Raw genomic sequence first — 22,223 nt, forward strand, 5'->3', positions numbered from 1 at the left:
TTGTCCTGGCTTTACCTGTGGCAGCATGGTCATATCCTGGCACAAGAGGCAGGTTGCACCCTAGTCTGCCTGGAGGAGCACTGGGTCTGCACAGCCCTTGCTGCAGGTGCTACTCTGTGAAACATTTCCCATCCCATGGGAAGGTGAAAAGTCCTCTTGAGTGTTTTGCTGCTTCACAGAGAGCCTGAGTTTGCTCCTACATCCCCTGGCACAAGTTCTGAGTAGCAGGGAGAAGGGAGGAACCCTACCTTAGTTTAAGGGATCTTGGCAAAGTCCTGGTGCTACTACAGCTGTACTACTTTCTAGTTGAAGTGAACCTAATGTAGGGCTGAAAATTATTTGTGGCTTTGTCTTAAATGCTGTTTCTCTCCCCCGTTTTAAACAATGCACCTTTTTTGCCTAAATGAACAGCTCACCTCATTCTTTCCATTTATTTGTGGGCTTGTTATTCAGTGTAGCTGTTTCCAGTTACACGAGGTACAGTAGTTCTTGTGAAGGCAATCTGGGGTGTGGGAAGAGCACAGCCTCATCACCTGTGTGTCCCTCGTGGATGGAGGAGAGGGCATCAGGATGGAAGCAGCCGTGTGGGATGAGCTTTGCAGCCACCCCCAGCCAAGTGCAGCTCGGTGCTGGTGTGAGCCCTGATCTGCAGCACAGGCTATATTTGGTCTGAGATTATTCCCTGCTTAGCCTGGATTGGTCCTGGTTGGGACTCTGCAGGGTGGATTTCTTTTTCCCCTGGCTAACATTATGCATGCTATGTGCCTTTTTATTTTTCTCCCTCGCTGCCCCCTCCAGCCTGCCTGAGCTGCTCTGGTACCCTCCTGAAGCATCTCAGCAGGGGCTTTGTGGGATGTGCAGGATGTGCCCCTGGTACCAGGGACAGCCTATTCCCCAGCAGCCATTAAGATGCAAATCTCTTTTCTGTGTATGAATTGGTCCAGGGGAGACCAGTGGGAAGCAGGGTTTTTTTTCCCTTGCCTCCACCATCCTTTGCTGTGTGTTTACTGGAAAGGCCATTAATATAATATTATTCCTGGGTTCTAATAGTGGCTCTTGGGGAGAAGCTTTTCCCTTTGACTGCCTGCTGCATGGGCAGAGGGCAGGCTAAGGAGGGCAGTGGGTCTGGGAGGAGAGATCCAGCCCCCTGTGCTCCCTGACAGTGCTGGTGCTCCCAGCGTGTTGCCTGTGCTCAGGTGGAGCTGCCTGGGGCAGCAGTCAGGGGAGCTGGGTCACTCCTGGCTGTGCTGAGAGATGCCCAGATACTTTGGCAGTGCTTCTGGAAAAATGCAGGGAGAAAACAGGATGGAGAGGGGACACTGCAGCAGAGAAACTGCCTGGCTGGTGGGAGCCAGGATGGGATGTCAGGAGCAGAAGGTGTGGGTGATGGGAGCCACGGGGGAAAGCCCTGGCTGGCACAGAGCTGCCCTGGGCACAGTGACAGCAGAGGCAGGTGTGGGACTGGCATCACAAACTAGTGATGGATGGACTCAGGCAAACCTGTTGGAGCCACAAATGTGATTTTTGCACATGTAAGAGCAGTGAACCTGGGATGGTGGGGTGGGGTGCTCTTGAGTTTTAAGGTTTGTATAAAGAGGTTGGATAACATATTAAAAAAAGGAGTTATTTTTATCAGAAATGGCCAGCTGCATCTCTGGATATTTCTCCAAACCTCCTAATCATATGCCCTAGGCACAGCTTTCTTATGCCTTAATTTCCTAGTGAATATTCAAAAATAGATATACTTGTAGCACTGGAAAAGCCTCTTTCAGAGTTGTGTCAGCGCTGACACAGAGAACAACCCTTAGGAAAGAAACTCAAAAAATAAACAGCAGCTGCTGCCATGTTTCCCTTTCCCTCATTTCCTCACCCAGTGTGGAAACCCGGTGTCAGTTCCCTTTCCCATCCATTCCTGACATTTCCCTGCCTGGTACCAAAGCAGCAAAACCCAGAGGCTGTGCACACCCTGCTGAGATGCTGTGTGCTGGAAACCTGTGTCCAGCCCAAGTGTCTGGGTGCAGGTGTGTGTGCACCAGGGCAGAGGAGTCCTCACTCAGCTTCCCTGCCCTTTGCTGCAGATTGTCCCACTGAAGGCTGAGTGGGCTTCCCACCCTGGAGTACCCCAGAGCTTCCCAGGCAGCCTGAGGAAGCTGCTCATAAATGATGGAGGAAGAGCAGAAGGGGGATGTGGCATTTCTGAATGATCAGAGGGGTTGTTGTCACCCTGCCATGGAGCTGTGCCAAACCCTCACCACTCCATGGCAGCACACGTTCCTGGCTGGGTGGAAAGCTGCCCCAGCCACATCAGGACTCACATTAATTTTGTGACACTGTTACTGGATGAACCTGGCTTCTCAGCTTCTCACAAAGATCCAGTGTTTGTTTGACTTTTGGACCCACAAGCATCTTGAGTTCATGCAGCTTTGTAGTGAATGAAACCTCTGTGTCTGTAACGGGGTGGTGGGTGGGTTCCATCTCCCCTCTCCTCAGGAGTGCTGCTGGCTGATCCTCCTTGGGAGGTATCCCTGGGAGCTGGTATCCCTGGGCTCACTGGGATGCGAAGTCATCCAGCAGCTCAAGTGACTCAAAACCCAGCAGGGAGGATGAGGATGGGTGGTGGTGTGGGAGACAAAGTCGCCCCTTGGCTGGGTGGGCTCAGGGACACACAGACCCCAGGGATGTCAGGATGCCTCCACATCTGCCAGCTTCCAGGGGGATTGTCCTCTCCAAAACTGGAGTGGTGATTACAGGAAAAGGAGGAGGAGCAGGAGAGTATAAGTGAAGCTTCTGGAAGGGGAGAACCCACCAAGAGAAAACAGCAGCACTGGTTATTCCTTCTTTCTTTCCCCACTCTCCCTCGTACCTCAGTGCTCATGTTGTCTTTGGGCTGTGCTGGTGGGTGCACGTGTGTGTGTGACTTCACTTCCCTTGGCTGGGCACATGCCAAGTGCAGAGTTTCATGCTTTGTTGCCACCTTTACAAAGTATTGTGTGCTCTTATAGCATTGCCTTGGATCTGCTCATCTCAACAGCCAAACGAGGATGTCAACAGCCAGGATGCACCAAACCAAATTTGCCCTTTAGACCGAGTAACACTAATACTGCTGACCTCAGGAACAGACCTGGAAACCCCTGCTTTGAGCCCCAGAATGGCATCTTCCCCGTTAGCTTGTTTTATTCCAAAGCTGATGCATAAGAAAATCTAACTTCTAATAGCAAATGTTTGCTCTTGCATTTAAAACATGCACTGAGTGTTCATGGATCAAGCAGATGGCAGTCAAATGGGTGGATGCTCACTCACAGGCACTTTCCTGGCATCTCCCAGCCCAGGAGCTGGAGCTGGGCAGCTCTGGGCAGGTCTGTGCTGCCCAAAGTACTGGGGCTGCCCACACAGGGCTGTCACCTGCACAGTACCAAGCTTCTGCTCATTGTCCCTGTAATTCCCATCCCTGGTCTGCCTGAAAACCTTAAACCACTCAAAACCCTTGTCAGAGAAATGCTGACCTTCATAAAACGTTTATTTTATCAGAAGTCTATAAATATTGCTTATTTTATATTCTTTTTTCTTTTCTCCTAGGATCCTGCAGGAATCTTTGAATTAGTAGAGCTCGTTGGCAATGGTACCTACGGGCAGGTCTATAAGGTAAGAGTTCCAGCTGAAGTGATCCTGTTTGCCTTGGCTGTGTGTTGAACATGGAGCATCCCAGCACATCACCTTGACTAGACTTTGACCATTTCAAACCTGACAAGAAGCCTTGCTGAGCTCTGACCTTTTTGGGCTTGTGTGCAAGTACCGTGTAGCACACAGAGCTCTTACAATAAGCAATTCACATTAGTTCTGAAACTGTCACAAGAAAATGAATTGCTTTTTTTTTTCCCCTTTCCCCCCAGTTGCTTTTTATTGATTAGATGATGAGGAGGGAGTGAGAAGTCTGTGCTTTAATAGCTAAATCTCGATCTCGTCTAAGAACTGAGTTTATGGCTGCAATAGGCTGCCAAATGAGTTTGCTACAGTCTAGTGCTCTGCCTGAACACAGGCTGGCTGCCACCCTTTCCACTGGCAGGGACCTGCTACAGGATTAAAAACACTGTTAAAATGTTTTTATTAAAGTGCCTGTTACAGTCAGTAGGATTGCTTTAAATTTTTCTAAACATCTAGGAGCAGCAATCCAGATGAGAATAGTGAAGGGGCTGTGGAGAGCAGGATTTCAAAAGCATGAACTTCTTTACAAGAATATTTAAAAGGCCCCTCTGCTGTATTATGTCATCTGTCTCAAACACTTCTTAGCTTGGGGAATATCCAGATTTTGTTATCTTGGTGAGGTCTTTTTATGGACTGTTCTCGTGCATTTGGGGTGGGATTGAATTATTTCTAAGTCTGGGGTTATCTGTGTTTATATGTGGTGGGGAGATGTTTCTTGTCATGGTTGCATGAGGAATTTGCCAACTTTTATGGTTCTGCTGGGAGTCAGTACCTCCTCTGGGCCTCATTCTCCAAGAAACTCCTGTTGTGTGGGCACAAGTGCTGTGTACACGTGTACTCATGTGTGTGTGGGCACACTGAGATCCTGTTTACCCGTCATGCCCATGTTTCATTTTGACTATAGAAAAGAATATACTCATGTGCTCCTACTCTGTGGTTTTGGAGACACAGCTCTTGCTTGTCGTGCTCTAAGAGACAGCGAGCTGCCCCTGCTGAAGAGAATGGTGTTCAAAGAGCCAAGATTCCCCATCCTCCTGCTGCTGTAGACTAATCCTGTCAGTAGAAGGATCAAGGGATTGAAGTGAACCGAAGATGAACTGGAACTTCTGGAGTTTTAGATTTGTGAATTTTTGAACTGAAACGGATTTTTTTTTTTAAATAACAAAAACAAAGGAAAAACAGCCCCACCCCAAAGCTGTTCTTATCAAGGTTATATTCCAGGGAGTCTTTCCCTCTGGTATTCATTGTTTTCCCACCATGTGCTCCCTGCCATGGGAGCTCCCTTCTGAACTGTTTTTCTTCTCAGCTGCTAAAATAACGGTGGAAGGTGACCTAATTTTAACTGGTTCATATTTCTAACAATCCATGGAAACTATGTGCCTGTAACGGCCTTTTCAAAGCGTCGTGTTTTTGTGGAGAGCAAAAAAGGGAAATAAGCTGGTGCTGCTGGTTGTGTGGCTCAGCTGATCGGGTTTCCTCTTGCTGGTTTCAATTCTTTCTGTGTGTTACCTCAAAGGGGGAAAAAAACACCCAGAAATGTCCCAAGTGTAGGCTGAATGTTTCTGTGTTCCTTTTTCCCTTGTTGTACGAGGGGAAAATCCTCCTCCTAACTGTTTTTAACGTGCTGGAGTAACTGGATTGTCCTCGGTGTGATTCACGTGGTGCCGGTGCCAGACGGGATGGTGACGGGGGTGGAGGGGAAAATGTTGCTGTCCAAACCAAATTAGTAAGTATTGAGGTATGAGCTCAGGCTAAGCCTGACTTCACAGCTCTCCTAAACTGAAGTCCTGGAGTAGCACACGCTCTGTAAACAAAAGGAGACTTTGATATAAAACATACATAACTGTTTATGGTGTCCCACCCTAAAACCCGGCGTGGAAATAAGATCTCTGCAATTCTTTTTCTCCAGATACCACCGCTCTATTTATCTCTTGCAGCAAAACAAATGGATCAACTTTCAAGACACACAGACCTTCTGGCTCCATTCTAAATCAGCCCTTAGAAGTGATCCATACCTAGGAGCAGTGTCCTCTGTAATTAGATGGTTGTTCCACTGCCATTCCAAACCCTTCTCAGGCAGGGCTGGACTGTTCACAGAACCATTCAGTTTGGAAAAGTTCTTTAAGGTTGAGCCCAGACAATAATCCAGCATTGCCAAGCCCACCATGTCCCTAAATGCCACATCCACACATCTGTTAAATCCCTGCAGGGGTGGTGACCTACCCTGTGTGCTGTGTTACCTGAGGTGCACCATTGCTGCCGTCCTAGAGGCTGTGTGTGCCTCTGGTTGTGTTTTTGGGTTTTGGTGCTGGCTGCCAGCCCAAGCCCTTGTGCTCTCAGCCAGGAGCAGTCACCTGGTGAGCATCACCCCCCACCCCACGTCTCATGGCTGGTCCCTCTCTGAAGTAAGAAAAGCAACTTTGCTGTTGAAAAGAGGCAGAAATGAGATGTTTATTCCAGGCAGGGGATGATGTTTTATATCTGTGTGCTGCAGCCTTGATGTTTCCCCTAGAAAATCTGATATAGCACCAATGTCTTAACACTGCTACATGGCCACGTTTGTGCTGGAGACTACAGGTGTCCTGGTGATAACCAGCTGGCCTGCCCAGGACCTGGGGGGAAAATGTGCAAGGTGCAAACTTTCCATTGATCCCATGGGATAAAGGGCATAGTTATGTTTTTGTATAAATTTGCAGGCCCAAATTTGGGCAGCTCCCTGGGGGCTCCCCTGGCAGGGAGACCCTCCTGGAGCAGCTCTGTGTCAGGAACAAGAGACACATTGGACTTTTTCTGTCTTCAGCTTCTGTTTATTGTTACCTTATCAAAACTTCAGCATGCTGTCTGCACCAGACTCTGCGTGCAGGAAAAACAGCACAAAAAATGGCTAACAATCTCTTGTTGCATGGACTTTTAAGTCTAATCAAAAACTAAACTACCCAATTAAAAAGTGACACCTAAATTATTTTCCTTTCTAACCCAATAACTGACCCCTTAAGACCCGCAATGAGGACTTTTCTACCCAATTACAAGATAGCACCTAAACCCAAGAAGGAGAAGGAAGAGGGAGAAAAATGAACTCGAGACAACACCCTATACCCTCCATCTTGAACCTATAACATCTATAACATATTAAAAATGCTAACACCTAAATTTCTCATCAATGTGGTATACTAAAGTACTCTCTACAATCTATTTCACAGTTTTGTGGTTTCTAATTTATCTTGAGGTCTAGGAAACTTTCTCAATGAAAGTCCTGGGGGTCAGGACACTGCAGAGCAGACAGAGAAACATTCCAGGCGCCCTGGGTTTCCACATTCTTACAGCTGAATGTTCTCCCAGCCCAGCAGGTTGAGGAGCCTTGAGAAGTGTCTGGGGGTGCCACAGTAACAGGAGCCCTCGGAGAGCAGGGATTCATTCATGGAGCCAGCCTCAGCATCTGCTGTGTTGGAGAGGCTGGGGAGCCCCTGGCACAGCACATCCTTCTCCTTGCTCGTAGGAGGGGAGTCATGCTGGCCAAGCCTGGTGCACCCTGAGAGCTCCCAGGAGGGCACCCACTGCCAGAGCTGCTGCTGCTTTGGTCCTGCTTTCTGGCTCATGGCTTGAAGATCCCTTTCAGGTGGTTCACAGTGCTTCTGTGAATCAAAGCCTTGTTTTCTGAGCCTTGTGCTTGAGGCAAAGGCCACGGGTTCTGTTTGACCTCTGTATTTTCAAGTTCTTCCTTTGCTCAGAACAGCAGGTTAAAATATCCCTTTGGTTCTTCCCAGCTCTGGCCATACCCCAGTGACACCTGGGCACTGCAGGAGCCCTCGGCAGCGACCTGCTCTGCTCTCACTTCTCTAACCCCAGCCACAAGCTCTTCACTTTGGAAAATTGCAGAGAGAATAACATTCCTTGTTCACTGCTTAACAATCGCTTGTGAATAGCTCGATTTTTATTTTAATGAGGGACCGCACTGGTGCTCATTTATCTCTCTAATTGAATTGGAAGCTTTTCTTTATTTTCTAATAATCCTGCATCTAATGTTACAGATTGTAAACTGGTTTTGATGAAAGACCGAGAGCTTGCTAGCTTCTGTGCCAGACATTGTTGCAGCAGTGAATTTTTGTGTCCTTGGATTTTATTTTTGTTATAGGTGTTTAAGGAAATGACTATCAGGAATACAATGTGTTGGACCTGGGGAATTAAGCCTTTGCCTTACTGTTTTTTAGCTGATGGCTGAAAGCAACTCTAAACACAAAACTCACTAGGAACCTTCAGAGCATTATCTAAACTGTGAGCAAATGCTGCTTTTATGTCCTAGAACATTATTATTGCTGTTTATTTCTACTCTGCATGAGAGCAAACCAGTACTTCTTAAAATACGGTGTGTGCTTAGATTGCCTGGATAGATCAGAGCCACAACCAGTGGGGTGTCCAGCACCAATAAATAGATGGGTTCAAAGGAAAAGGACACTGGGCTACTCAGAAATACCTGCCCAATAGAGGGGTGCAAAGCTTGGGGGCACATGCAGTGGGCTACTTACTAAGTAAGTGGAAAACCAGAGGAAAAAAACAGTGGAAAACTTACTGAGTAAGTGGAAAACCAGAGCAATCCCCCAGTGTTTTTATGGGCTTAGCCATGGCCATTCACACAGTGGCCCATGGATGGTGTCAGCCAGGAAGGATTTTGATGCAAACCTTCACAGTAATGAGAAAAAAATCCAGGAAATAGATCAGATGGTAACCTTTGTACCTCACATCTTGTGTATTTTACAACATGGAATTAAATGATGTTGAGATTGCATATTCATGTGCTTCTTCCCAACTGTGCCAGGAGGACAGCGGTCATTAGTGCCAAATGCTGCTTTGCCTGCTGCCCTGGGGATGTGGCTCTCCATTTATAGCTTCAGCAAGGTTTTATTTTATAGGGTACAAGATAGAGTATGTGGGCACCTCTGTAACTGCACAATAACTATTGATTGCTTAATTATCTGGTAAATGCCATATAATCACCAAGCTATTACACAGCAATAGTCTGTGCTCTAATTTAGAGCTGTGGATCCACGTGCCACCCATGTCAGCTGTGGCCCTCCAAGGAGCTCTTTTACCATCACCAGGTGGTGGGGCAGGGCAGGGGAACCACCCCTGGGAGCCACCCCAGGGCAGGCGGAGCACCTCTGCAGGTTCCTGCCCATGTCCTCTGCCAGCCCAAGTGGCAGCTGTTGGGAGAGAACGTGGGTTTTGCAATTGCTTTTTGTTGTACTATTGTCTGTCCATCTGTCTGGGGTACAATACACGTAGGAAAAGGTTGAAGAAATGCATCCCAAGGTCTTTAGTCAGGACTTATTTATTGCCCAGCTGGTATTTGCCTGAAGTCAGGCCCAATCCCTCTGGAGGCAAATGCCCAGGTTTGACCTAGTGGGTGGAGATGTTGATGTGTGGGTATTAGGATGTGACTAAAATATTTGAAATCTAAGTCACCTGTTCTGGAGAGCTGGGAGCAGCAGGACTGCTGGGACAGTTTGGTTCCTGAGACAAACCTGGGGGAAATCCCAGGCACCAGCCTGTGTTTTGTAGTGTTGTCTTGGAGTTTGCAGATGCCAGAGGAGGAGGGGTAATGCACGTCCTGTTTGTGCACTCCATGCACAGTGACATTCTTCCTCCTGACGTTCCCAGGCATTCCACCAGTGCAAGTAAATATCCTAAAGAAAGACTTTTAGAAGACTCCTTTTTCCTTTAATTTATTTTTGAGGGTAGATATGAGAAAATAAAGTGGAGTCTGTGCCATGTTTAACTTGCCTGACATCTGTCTCAGTCTGGCTGCTGCTGATCAAGTGCTGGGCCCTTGCATCAGTCCTGATGAGAACAGAAACACTACAGGTTCCTGGGTCATTATTAGGAATTCAGATAATTAGCCTGAGTGAAGAATGACAGTAATTGTTTTTAATCATCAGTTGGTTTATTGTCTTCCTTTCTGAAAGGCTGATGGTCAATAGCTCGATAATTAATCACTGTTGCTTTATCCGCGTGGAAGAAGCTACCATGCTGCACACAATTAATATTTCCTGGGGATTGTTGCTGTAAAGAATTAACTGTAGTTTACACACACAGCTTTTATAGCTGCAGACTGACTGCTGTGCCTTGCTTGAGAGGCCAGACTGAACGTGTGCACATCAGTGCCTGCAGAGCAGTGGTGCTGCCAGCCATCCTTGTCCCAACACCTGGCCTGCAGTGCTGGGTGCTGGTGCTGAGCACACCAAGGGCACCTGGTTCCTTCACTGGCTGCTGAAGGAATTCAGAGCCCATCATCTTGCAGCCTATAGAAGCTACTCTAACCCTAGACAGCTCTTACATTTGAAGGTGCACTGCGAGCACTTCTCTTTTCCCACCTTCGTGTTTATAGAACGAACTGTGATGTTGCGAGGTTGGGTGTGACTTGAGCATTGGTGGTTCTGGTGCTGTATCCTCAGCTTTGGGTCTTTTTTAATGTTTTCAGGCTCTTCAGAAGTTGCTTTTGGTGCAGGGCAGGCTGAGTATAGCCACACGTGTGTGAATGTGTGTGGCCATCCCTCCTCATGCTCTGATGGTCACTGCACATGAGGGTTGGTCCCTCTGGTTTGGGAAGCTGCCTGGCTTTCCCCATGGTTTGGTGCTGCTCTCAGAGCCTGCTCCAGGGGTCTGAGGCAGGGAAACACTTTGTGTCTGCCCATTCTGCCCTATCCCAGGCTCTTCTTTCCACTGGGATGGTTTTGGTGTTGGCTGGAATGCTCACATCCACATCCACACACAGCCCTGGCTGCTCATCACCTTCAAGGTCAGGAATGGTCTGAGTGTGGAATGGATTTACAAGACTTACAAGCTGCTTTATAATCCTTCTTTATTACAAGCACAGTATTAAATATTAAGCCATTGTTTCTGCTGGGATAGCTCCATGTGCCAGCAGAGAGGATGCTGCTGCTGCTGTGTGGGGATGCTCACCAGGGCTGGGATCTCCACTGCTTCCACAGGCACCACCTCACAGGTGGTGCTGGGCTTTTATCAGCTCTTTCTGGGTTGCAGGAAGGGGCTGGGCTGGAGTACTGGTGTGTGATAACTCCTGTAGCCTTATCAGAAGGAAAACGGGCAGCCTCAATTTATCAGCTTCCCCACGATGTTGTAGTAGCTCTGGAGGAGAAGGTCCTTTCCATGCTGACTCAAATGGAGTGTGTGTGTGTGTTTCTGAAATGCAGATTTGGTTTTGCCATGCAGGCAAGGAAGTCTGAGCTGAAAAATGCTTAAAATGATGCTTCATTCTTATTAAAAAAAAAAAAAAAAAAAGGCAAAAGCTTTGTTACCAGAGCAACTGGTACATCTTGTGCTGCTTCATTTCTCTGAAACACAGAGTGAGCCCTCAGCCCTCCCTCCCCCCCGACAAGAAACCAGCCCCCACACACCTACACACCAATATGTCACATTAGCTTTGCTGCTTTCTGAATAATGGAAGGGAAAGGTGCCTTTCCAGTCCTAGAGAATGCAGGTTATAAAAGGTGATTAAAGATGTTTCTGTTTTACCTCCCTTTAAATCTGTTCCCTTTCCCTCCCTGCTGAGTTTGTGAAGGGAAAGGGCAGGGTGAAGGTCAGGAGCAGGCTGGTGTGTCTGTGGAGTGACATTTGTCCAGTCTGCCTTGCATTGCTGGATGCTCTGATTCTGTAAATACTGCACAGCTTTGCAGGGCAAAAAAAAAATATCTGCAATGCCTTAGGGTTAGAAAAGCTGCTTTTGAAGATGCCAAGTAAAGTCAGTGGTGCTGCAAAGCATGGGGAATGTGGTGGTTGGGTCTGCAGTGATGTTTGTGTGGGTGCCAGGCATGGACAGGGACAGAGGGAGAGCCTCCTCCTTGGCCTGTGGGCATTATTGGGAGATGCTTTGTGAAGCAGCTGCTTGTCAGATCATAGGAGCAAGCACCACATCCAGTGCCACATCCTCCTGTCCCAGAGGAATGGCTGGGCTGGGAGCTCAGACTTGCCTTTTGTCAGATCTTTAGTGAGGGCACTGGAAGTCACAGGTGGGGGTGCAGTGTGGGGGAGGTGTTGAGAAAAGAGCCAGCTTTCAGAACTGGGGTTACTGGGGGTGTGAAAGCAGCACTCTGTTTGGGGAGGGGTGGCTTCTTGCCTGCTGAAGCTGCCATTGCTCTGCTCACTGGAGTATCTTCCCAGCAGCATTGCACAAGGGTGTGGCTGTGGCTGGTGGCTGAGGTGTGGATGCTGCAAGGCTCGGGTGGGTTACAAGGAACATTTGCTGTTGGGTTATATCCCTCTGATGGGAACCCTGGGCTGCAGGGCACAGGTGGGGAGCCTCTTGCTGGTACCTGCTGGTTTTTGCAGCTGTAAACTTGGATATTTTATTTAAGAAGTAACAGGCTCTTCTGGTGAATTGGAGCCTGGTGCAGTGCACAGGGAGCTGGGGGCCAGGACCTCACTGCTGTGGACTTCTGCAGTGACCTCTGCTAAGTGCCTCCTCTCTTCTCCTTTCCCATCCTTCTTTCCCATCCCTGTCCTTACCCCATTCCCGATATAATCAGAAACAGAGCAAGGCTGGGGTGGTTTGGGGGGCAGAGCTGGGAGCTGCTGGGTGGTACCAGCATTGGAGATGAATCCCTGAGGTGATGGGGAGGCTGGATGCCACTGCACCAGCATTTTGGAAACAATGCTGGGAGCAAGGCTGATTCCCAGGAGCAAGTACAGCAGCTGCTACTAGGTCAGCTGAGGAAAACAACCGAGAGAAGCACTGAAAAATAGGTTTTGGAGCTGGGAGGTGTTTTGTTCCTCCCAGCTCTGAAGGTGCCACTCTCAGCTAGGAAGGCACTTTTTAGAAAGCTTAGAGAAGGGGATGGGAGGAGCAGCAAGCTGTAAACGCTGGTCCAGGCTGTGGATTTGAAGCATTTGCGAATGCTGTGGTGTTTGTCTTCAGAGACGTTTCTTGCTTGTCACTTTTTTCTGTCACTCCAGATTTTGATGCAGCTTGACTTGTGGCTGACCCTGAGGACTTGGAGACAAGCAGGGAGCCAGCTGGAGCTGTGCAGCTTCTCCTGGTTATGCTTTGAAGGCTCACTGCAGAGAGAATGGTGTCTCTCTTGAAATCTGCCGTTTATTCTTAGGTTTACCTGGGAAGCCCTTTACACTAATTACCTAAAGATGGAAAGTGCCAAGCAAACACAGCCTGCTTCCAAATGTTGTGGGATTTTTTCCCTTTTCTTGCATAGGAATGGCAGATTGGTGTAAATTTTTTTTGTTTTGTTTTGTTTAAGTCTTCATATTTTTTGTGTGTCTTTAGGTGTCTTAAATTCTTGTGTTGAAATGTGCACAAGGAAGTGTGTGGCTAGAAGCCCATCCTCACATCCCTTGTCTCCAGCCCATCTGTGTAGGTGGCTGGGAAGGAGGTTACTTTGGGCTGCAAACAGTGCTGCAATTAGCTGGAGAGGGATGTGGGGGAACCTGAGCCTTTGTTAGCACAAGCTGTGGTGATCCAGCCCAGAGAGTCCTGTCAGGTGCCACAGCCATCTCTCCCTGTGCCCAGTGCTTGCTTTTGGGTGTGGAGCATCCCAGCCCTTGTGCTTACACAGTCACCTGCCTTGGGCTGGGCTACAGACCTGTGCACTGATGTCCCAGTGATTGTTGTATTCTCAGACTTCCCTCCCCAAGCTGTTTTTGCTCCTCACTGAAGCAGGGCAGTGCTCTTAAAGAAGTGTTGGTAAATGCTCCTTTTTCATGTGTCCCCTTGTTTTTCCCAGCAGAGAGGTTATGATGGGATGCATCTGGGAGACTCAGAAGTGGTCCACAGGCTTGCAAGAGGATGAGAAATTCAAGTGCTGGGTTGGGGCTGGTGGGTTTTCTCTTGGTGTGAATCTCTGATTTAGTAGGGGCTGTAGGATCCTCCTGGGTTGTTGGGCTGTTTTATTTGTGTGGTTGGGGGTTCCACCAAGAGTCACAGCAACATCAGCAGGAGGAGCACCCCGGAGTGGAAGGGATGCTGTTTTGCTCCAGTTTCTAATATTTACAGGGATGTTTGTGACCCATGGCAGTGAGATTAGAAAAAGAATAGCCTTCTGCATGACTCTTCTTTTTTAACCCACTGTAAAGGTGAACCTGACAATGAATGATACTTGAAATGACCTGGGCATGAAGGGACAAAAAGGGAGAGTGAGGTAATCCAGCCCATTATGTTCAAAAATGGGAGCTGTGGAAGGGAGAGTTTTGTAAAGGACAGAATTGGGTATCAGATGCCTGTAGTTAATTTTACAAAGCTGCCCACAGGCCTGGTCTGGAAGCTGTGCTGGCTTTGTTAGCTCTCCCTGGACCCTAAGATGGAGAGGCAGGAGCACCTTGGCTAGGCAAGTGATGAGCAGCTGTCACTGGAGGAGATGCTCCACCTGGGCTGCAGGGAGCAGGTGATGGTCCCATCTCATCTCATTTCAGTGGATGTGGCCTTAGCTTGATGTAATTTTTTCCCCCCAGTTAGTGCTGAGTGGGGATATTGTTTCAATAAGTCTGTTTTATAATAAACAAACGAACAAGTGGTTTTAGTTCCTTACAGTTCTTCTGCTCCCTCGAGAAATGGTTATTAACAGGGTCAGTGTGAAGAAGTGTATTTTATGTTTGCCTGCATGGCATCTAGAGCAAATGAGGTGAGGATTACACAGTAAAACAGCTACATTAAAAAATACTAACTTGTAGATGCCTAATTATTAGTTAAAAGGTGTGATTTGTTCCTCACAGATTGGTATTGTGTTTTCCTTTCTATAACTGCTGTGTGAACTTCAGGGAGGTTCCTTCATCTGGGCAAGCAATCTTGAGGTCTGCAGGGTTTCCTGGTGGGGGCCCTCAAGTTTGGGATGGTATGGGAATCTCTGACACTGACCTCTCAGTTGAGCTCCTCCTCCAGAACCCCTGTTGTAATGGTAAACAGTAGGATGGTTGGAAAGGAAAGCTAGGAATTCATTCCAAGGCTTCTGCTCCCTGTCCTTAACTTTCCTCATGTGTAATGACCAGGGCATTGGGCTGGTGGGGCTTTGTGCCTGCATTCAGGTCTGTATCTTGTGTGGCAGTGTTGATTTGCATTTAAAAAGCCCCCAACTTATGGTGGCTGTTGCTGAGGAAAGGTTGAACGTGCAAAGGAAGCAGAGGTAAGCAGATGTGCTGGGAGAGACCATCTCTTCTGCTCTGGTCTCTGGGGCCAGCAGAGTGAGATGTGGACAGGGAGCCATTTCATCCTTCCAGCTTAACTCTTTTCTTCTTGCTTTCCATCCCCTTTTGAAAAGATGGGAGGTTTTCAGCATATCTTGCTGTTTGTAAGTATTTATGCTAATACTTTCCTTGGTGTTGTAATTTCTTCCTGGGCAAAACCATTATTTGAGAATAAGATGCCTCATTCAATACCTAACTTGAACATTCAGAAGTCTCCAGCCAACCTCCCCTGTCCCCACCTGGGACATAAAAAGAGTTTGAAACTCTCACGGACAACACGGAAGGCTAGAAATGCATCTTTGTTTTCCAGAGGTAGAAATTCAAAATCAGCAGTGATCAGGGCTTAGGAAAAATTGCAAATTCCACTGGACTTGCCATTAGTCTCCTGTTTTTTTGGAGCAGTTACAGGCTGTAGTTGAAGTGGGCAGCACCAGTGGAAATGCCTTCGCATTCCTGGACTTCAGAGATTTTCCCTTTCACACTTTAATTCTGCAGGTCCAGGATCAAGGCCAAACCTTTTCTTTTCTACATAACTAATAGAAAGACAGCCAATTCAGCAGAATTTCTTTTAACAGCCTGTTCCAGATGAGTTGTGAATTGTGTATGTGAATGCCAATAGGGCTAACACAAGGGGTAGTTTGCCAAAGAAGATGGAAATCTTGTGTTAGAGAAGCAGGCTTCTGAAACACTATGTCAGGTTGCATTTTTGGACTCTGCAGAAACATTGTTTGCTGTAGTCATGAAACTGCCCAAAATGCAGGAAAGTCTTGATCCATGGCACTGAAGGACAACATCCAGTGGGTGAGTGCTGGTCACACAGAAAACACTCAGCATCAGCTGAAAATCCTGCAGCAGCTCAGCAGTGAGCTGGGCCCTTGCATACCTCCTGAAAGAACTCCTTCAGTACTTTTATTTATTTTTTAACTGACAAAAGCCAGCATCTGTTGGTATAGTCATGCTGTGGTGTGGAGGTACTGTGCCTTTAGCATCCACACCGATGTGGGGGCTGGAGGGAGGGGTGGTGGGCATCACAGAGAGGTCAGTCAGCTGGGCAGTGGTCCAGGGCATGGCTGTCCCTCAGCAGTGATGCTGTCCATGGAGTTCAGCCCCAACAGGAGCAGCTGGATTCAAGGTCTGTCACTGTTCACCCATTAAAAGCCACCGTGGATGGAGGGAGTATAGTTCCTTCATGCTGGCTGCCTTGTAACTCCTTGCACTGCAAATGGATTTGCTGAGCTGGCTTGCTGGCTTGTGCAGTCCCAGGAGAGCCAGGTTACAGCTTTCTGCTTGAGGGAGAGGCTGGTTCTCAAGCTATTCGTGTGTCTTTGTCCTGGGCTGACTTGGGCTCTGTGAATCATTGGCATTTATCTTTGTGCAGAGAAGGCACAACACATTTGCTCACCCAAGTTAAGCACTACAGCACCACCTCCATCTTCCAACCTTTTCCTCCCTAAACCAATCTTAGTGGTTTGGTTTGGCTTGGGTGTTTTTTACTTGCATCTGCCCATAGGAGCTAAAAGTTGGCATGGCCAAGGAAGTTTGGTGCTTTCCCCACGCTGTTCCACAGCAGATACAGGGATGCAGAGTGGTGCCAGCAGCTGCAGAGGGCACCTAGAAGGGGATTAGCCAGAGGGCTCACAGAGAGCACAATTTTGGGCTATGCCATGTGTCTAAGATCACTCTTCTTCTTCCAAATCCCTCATCTTTCTTCTAGAAAGAGCCCTAATTGTGTGATACAGTGAGGACTGACTCTATCAGCAGTTGGATTTAAACCCAGTGGGGGCAGTGTGCTTAACCCTCAGCTGGCTGAGCCCTGGCAGTGGAATGTGCCTGCCAGGGAGGGTGCAAGAAGCTCCAGCCAGCTGTGAGGGCATCCCACATCCCTCAGGAGGGGTTGCAGCTCCTGGCATAGCCACAGCAGTGTGTGCCTTTGCCTCTGCTAATTACTGCCTTCAGCACTATTCCAGTGCTAGGGAATGTTCCTTGGGCTCGGGGAGCCCACATCTGAGTTGCCATGGGGAGAAATCCAGTGACAGGCAAGAGCAAACACTTCTGAAAGCTCCAGCAGATGCTCCCAGTATTGAGTTTTTTTTCTTCCCTCACTGGTGACTGTCTAGAACATCTTTGGGAAGGCACTTGAGAAGAAATAAGGTAATTACATAATTTAATAAGAGGTGTGAGAGTGCCATTCTGAGCACACCAGCAGTGTGGAGGAGCTGGGGCTGGGGAACGTGACTTGTCTTGCACAGGAGAGATTAATCACATTGACTCCTGGGAGTCAGGTCTGCTAGAGAGGTGCTTGTGTTGGATGCACTGTTCATATCACTCAAATTAGGCTGTGTACAAGAACTAATAAAAACAGGAGAAGAGAATTCCAGCAGAAGGGATCAATAACTTGAAAACGTTTTAATTCAAAACTAGAAAAATGAGAGAGGTTATGGACAAGGAGAGTATGTTAATAAAGGAAAATGAGTATTTGTTACTGCTGGTGTGAAATAAGATAATTTAAAGAGATGTTCTAAGTGCCTTTTGTCACAGTTAATGTCTTTTGTTAGGTATCCAAGCAAAATGGAGCCTGTGACTTTCAATTTCAGGGTTCTCAGATGATCAAAATACCGTGGGGCAGCTTGATCATCTCATGCTTTACTGGAATGAGGTCATCAATAACTTTTGTCTGGGTGTGATTTACACAGTTGTCAGTGTCTGAATTGCCATAATATGTCTCTGCCCGGGAAAAATGCTGCATTTGGAGGGGGGGAAAAACCAACAAAACAGAAGCTCTCTGGGTAGTTGGTTCACTGCTAATAATGGATACAGAAAAGTGATTACTTGTGATCCATTCAAATAGAAGGGCTCAGCCTCTAAAGCTGGAGCTGTGGAAGCTGTTACAAGGTCAAGCAGTGTCCTTTAAGGAGAAATAGGTGGCAAATACTGTCAGTGGCAGATAACACATCTGCAGCATCATGAGAAGTACATCTGAAATTAAGATTAAAGGTGCTTTGCACTCGTATGGAGAGGGGGAAAAGAGAAGATAGAGATGAAAACAGAAAAAAGAGGATTAGCTTTTGGTGGGTGACAGGCGATAGCTCTGGCCAGGGGGAGATTTAAGCAGCAAAATGCTCAGTAACCCAGGGAATTATCAAAGGTTTCTGCAGCTGCTTCCAACTGATGGTCTTCAAGAGCCCGAAATTCTTTTTGTTTGAACCTTTCTCTCACCCTAAGCCTGTGTGTTTATGTGCACATGCAAAATCTCATCTGCATCCCCACATGTCAAGCTGGGAATGCAAAGACCAGAGGCCCTGGTCATCCTCACCTGCAGGAGTCTGCTTTAATTTTAGATGTCTTAGTTTACACTGAGGCAAAAGGGGACCTGACCTGCAGCTATGCTGGAAGACCTCATTCTTTTGTTGACTTACACTGTGGGTCAGGGCACCAAGAGCTTCTAAAAATGAAGTCATTGTGTCTTGGCAGATGTTTTCAAGTCTCTGCTTTCATAAGCAGGGTCTCTTGACTGATGGGTATGAGGCAAAGTTAGCTTATTTTAGGTGTTGAAGAGGATGGCACTAAGTTTTCTCAGTCTCATGATGCTGAGAAACCCTGGTTTGTGAAGATGGGTTTTGGCTGTAACCTCTTTGTGGAGTAGAAGGACTTTGACTCTTAAAAACTATGGTATGGCAGTGGCTTCACAGGTAGGAAGTTTGGATTTTTGTTTTCAACTTAAATTTGATCCCAAAGGAAAACACCTTCCCTGAAGCAGGAGAGATATCCAGGACATCAAGTGTGCTTCTCCTGCACCTTGGGAAAACACCACAGCCAACCAAAACCTGTGAGGTTTTCATTCAAAATGGACCCCTCTGTTTCTGCAAAAGCTTTAAAATGTTTGGGATTTATTCCATTGTGGAAAAAAGAATGTGTTTGCAAATCTCAAGCATTTGGGGGAACACTGTTGGTTTTCTGGTGGTGATCAGTGATGCCCAGGGCTGCTGGTCTGCAGTTGTGCTTGATTCCTCTGTGGCATGATGCTCACTGACATCCAGATTATCAGGTCCATAAATACCCAGGCATCTGGGAGGCCTTCCTGGTGTCTGGTCTGTAGCTGACCTTTCATTTTGCTGGCAGAAAACAAAGATTAGCCTTGAGATCAGCAGACTACAGTGAAGATTGCACATCCATGCTGTCAGATAAAAATAGAAACAGAAACTGGAAAGGGGAAATATCATATCTCTTAAAGATCATCTGTGTGCTATTAATGTACCAGTGACCAGGCCTCTCCCTGAGCTTGTGAAAGCTTTACCTGCATAAAAAAGTTGTGTCTGAACTACAACAACCTCCCAAGTTTGTGTCCTTCTTGTACATATGTGGACCTTGCCTCCTCCATTTTCTCAAGTGTCCAACCCAGCCTTATCAAAGGAGCATAGTATTTAATCCAATGCAAGCCTGAGAAGAATAAACTACTTTGGTTTTCATAGTCTGGTACAAAATTCTTTCTGCATTTCGTGGCACTTAGTTATTAATGAAGCATTTGTTCTGTTTGCTTAAAAACCTCCCAGCAGCCAGCATGTGTGTGCTATGGAAATTATTTGTGGTTTGGTTAAATACTGTTTAACTAGGAAGGGGAATAACTGAAATTAGTAGAGGAAAAATAAGTAACATTAACCCTCTGTAGGCTGTTCCCTTGTTAATTATTTTGGTGATTTGGCTCTTGAACTGAGCGTGTCACTGTTGTAAATGGCAATTTGGGATGTGGACTTGAACAGTCACATACCCCCGAGTGCTTATTTTATGTGGCAGTGGTCCAAAAAACTGCCAGCATCCTAATTAACACACTTTTTCAATGGACAATATTAATATTCATACTATGATAATGTAAAATGAGTAATTTGAATAGACAGAATGCCTTGCACTCTCTTGATCTCTTGTGGATTAACCTACAAAAGGCCACTGGCACTCATCCTTTCAGGCCTTAATGGGTACAAAGGCTTCTAATAAAACTTTGGAGCAGAGGTACCTAGAAATGTGTAGCAGATATAGTGCATGTGGTAAGGATGGTGATAATTTGTTAGAGTGGTGAAGGAAAATGTGAAGGGAAATGGTTGTAATAGATGAGCACCTCCAAATGATGGAGGAGTAAGGCAGCTCTCAGGGGTGACTGGCCCCACAACATCCATCTAAATGATATCAGCCTGGCAGCAGTGATGCAGGAGTCCCTCAGCTCAGCTGGTGCTTAGAGGAAAATAGTTCTGAGGGGGAGAAGGCAGATATATGTCTGACTGGAAAACAAAAGACTCACAAGGCTGGTTTGTTTTATTGATGTCCGCCATTAGAGGCTACCACAAGATCTACTGCTGAGTTTAGAAAAAGGAATGGAAGTGCAGAGAATGCTGTGAAAGAAAAGGGATTCACACAGGGGAAAAAGCAGAGGTACAACTCTGCGGGAAGCAGGAAAGACTGGATTTAGCAAAGAGGTTGAGGTGAGGATTGTGGGGTGCGTTTGGGTATTACAGAAGGGTCCAGGTTACTTCAGTCTCCTGAGATATGTGCCCTGTGTGTGCACAAGGCATCCTATAGCAGACAACCTCTGCCTCTCCCAGGGTCTGACTGACCTTGAGTCCCCAAAGGAAAACTGGCTTTGGGGTCATTATTGAGGGGAAGCTGCTGCTGAAAAAGCCAGACAGGTCTCAGCACATCTTCAGCACTTGGAGCAGAGAAGGTGTTAGCTGGGGGAATGAGCTTTGCACTTGCTCCATCCTAAAGAGCCCTTGCTGGTGCAAAGAGTGCAAAGGAAGGAAGTCCTCTGGTAGCTGCAGGTTTGGCTGTGGTCCCTGCAAGGCTTTGGGATCCTGCAGAGAAGCTGGTCTGTCTTCAGCAGCAGATGAGAAAACCTGTGTGAGTCCAGAATTGATGACAACAAATTTGAGTGGCTCAGTGCAGGAACAAGATCACTTTTAGAAGCATCAGGGGAGACTTTGAAGAATGGATAAAAGGGAGCTGAGTGGGCAGGCAGCTGTGGACACAGATTACCTGCACCCAGGATAGTTTTTGGTGGCGTCACACACAATCTGTGCATTCTCAGGGCCTGGCACTGGTCGTGGTCTCTTCTGGAGGATGCAGACACACCTTAGATCTCAACGGGCCCAAGGCATCTGTGAGGAGCAGTGTTTTTCTACAGAGGAAGGTCATTCTGTAACGCTACAGGATGCACTGTTGTTTGTGTATGTGTAGCTTTGGCTTCTGAATGAAAACTTAACCATGGAAACTGCAGCTGCTCAGTCAGAGCAGCACACCCCTATCTGCAGAGCCTGGCCTGATTCTGCTCTGCTGGTGGCATCTTTGTGTCCGTCTGTGGCCTGTACAAGCTGTTGGAATAGGGCAAACCACTTTTCCTGAAGGTAACTCATCAGCCCCTCTGCCAGCAGCCAAGATGGGGAGACAAGACTGAATTACCCAGCTGACTTCAGGTGCTGCCTTCTGCCTGGGGGTAGGACCTAAAGTGTTTCTAAGTGACTGCCCAGGCTGCATTTCTTGTCTGGTCAAAGATGGGTGGCATCTTCTCTTCTCAAACAGTTTCAAATACCTCTTTCTATGGTTTGTTCAAGATGAATTCTTACCTTTGGTACCACCTGTGGGCTCTTCCCATAACCTGGGATTTGGTGCATCCCATGCAAACCCTGAATATGGACGATTCACACTCCATTGCACTTTCAAACCCCATCATGTTTGTGCCAGCACCAGTGGCTACATTAGCTGTCACTTGGTGAATTGTGTTTCAGCTGGAGCACATGCCCATCTTCATTAAATAATCATCCTGAGAAATGGACTCATAGTACAGAGATCTGCACTGAGCTCTGGTACCTGGAGAACCAGGTCTGTTCCATCTCTGTGAGTCTGTTCCTATCAGCTTCTGGGTAGGCACGTTCCCATAGATATCAGGAAGACTGCCACTTACTCTTCCTCGCTCTGTTAACTCAGTTTAATATTAATTATGATAGATCTTACTTTGTTTTTTGAGGTGAAAAGAGACAAGAAGTATGTTTTCAGCCTATACCACAGATTACTTGAGTCTCTAAACAAAGGACTCACTGGAAAGGTTGGAGACATCCCATTAGCTGAGAGCTCATGGAAAAATTAGAGGCTTTTAGAGCCCAGGTTAGTATTGTGAATTAAACACTGGAAACCTGTTTTGTTATTACAGCGTTATGTGAACTAGCAAACCTCCTACAAGGAGGTTCTGATTGAATGAGTGGAAAATAAAAGTCCACATCCCAAATGCTTCTCCAGGGTGTCTGTGGGGGCTGGGGCTGGCAGGCTCCCCATCAGCT

The 22,223-nt window shown here is 47.1% G+C and overlaps 1 protein-coding gene across 12 annotated transcripts in view; it reads left to right on the forward strand.

Annotated features, from left to right (window-relative positions):
* The window catches only part of TNIK (TRAF2 and NCK interacting kinase), a 154,269-nt gene that overhangs the window by 23,133 nt on the left and 108,913 nt on the right, over nt 1-22,223 (forward strand). For all 12 annotated transcript variants that reach the window (XM_085587353.1, XM_085587345.1, XM_085587348.1 and 9 more), the window contains exon 2: nt 3,577-3,642. In XM_085587353.1, coding sequence (XP_085443479.1) covers nt 3,577-3,642 — 66 coding nt within the window. The remainder of the gene's footprint in view (nt 1-3,576; nt 3,643-22,223) is intronic.

This window comes from Lonchura striata, chromosome 9 (assembly GCF_050655825.1).
Source record: "Lonchura striata isolate lonStrDom1 chromosome 9, ASM5065582v1, whole genome shotgun sequence".
Classification (NCBI taxonomy): Eukaryota; Metazoa; Chordata; class Aves; order Passeriformes; family Estrildidae; genus Lonchura; species Lonchura striata.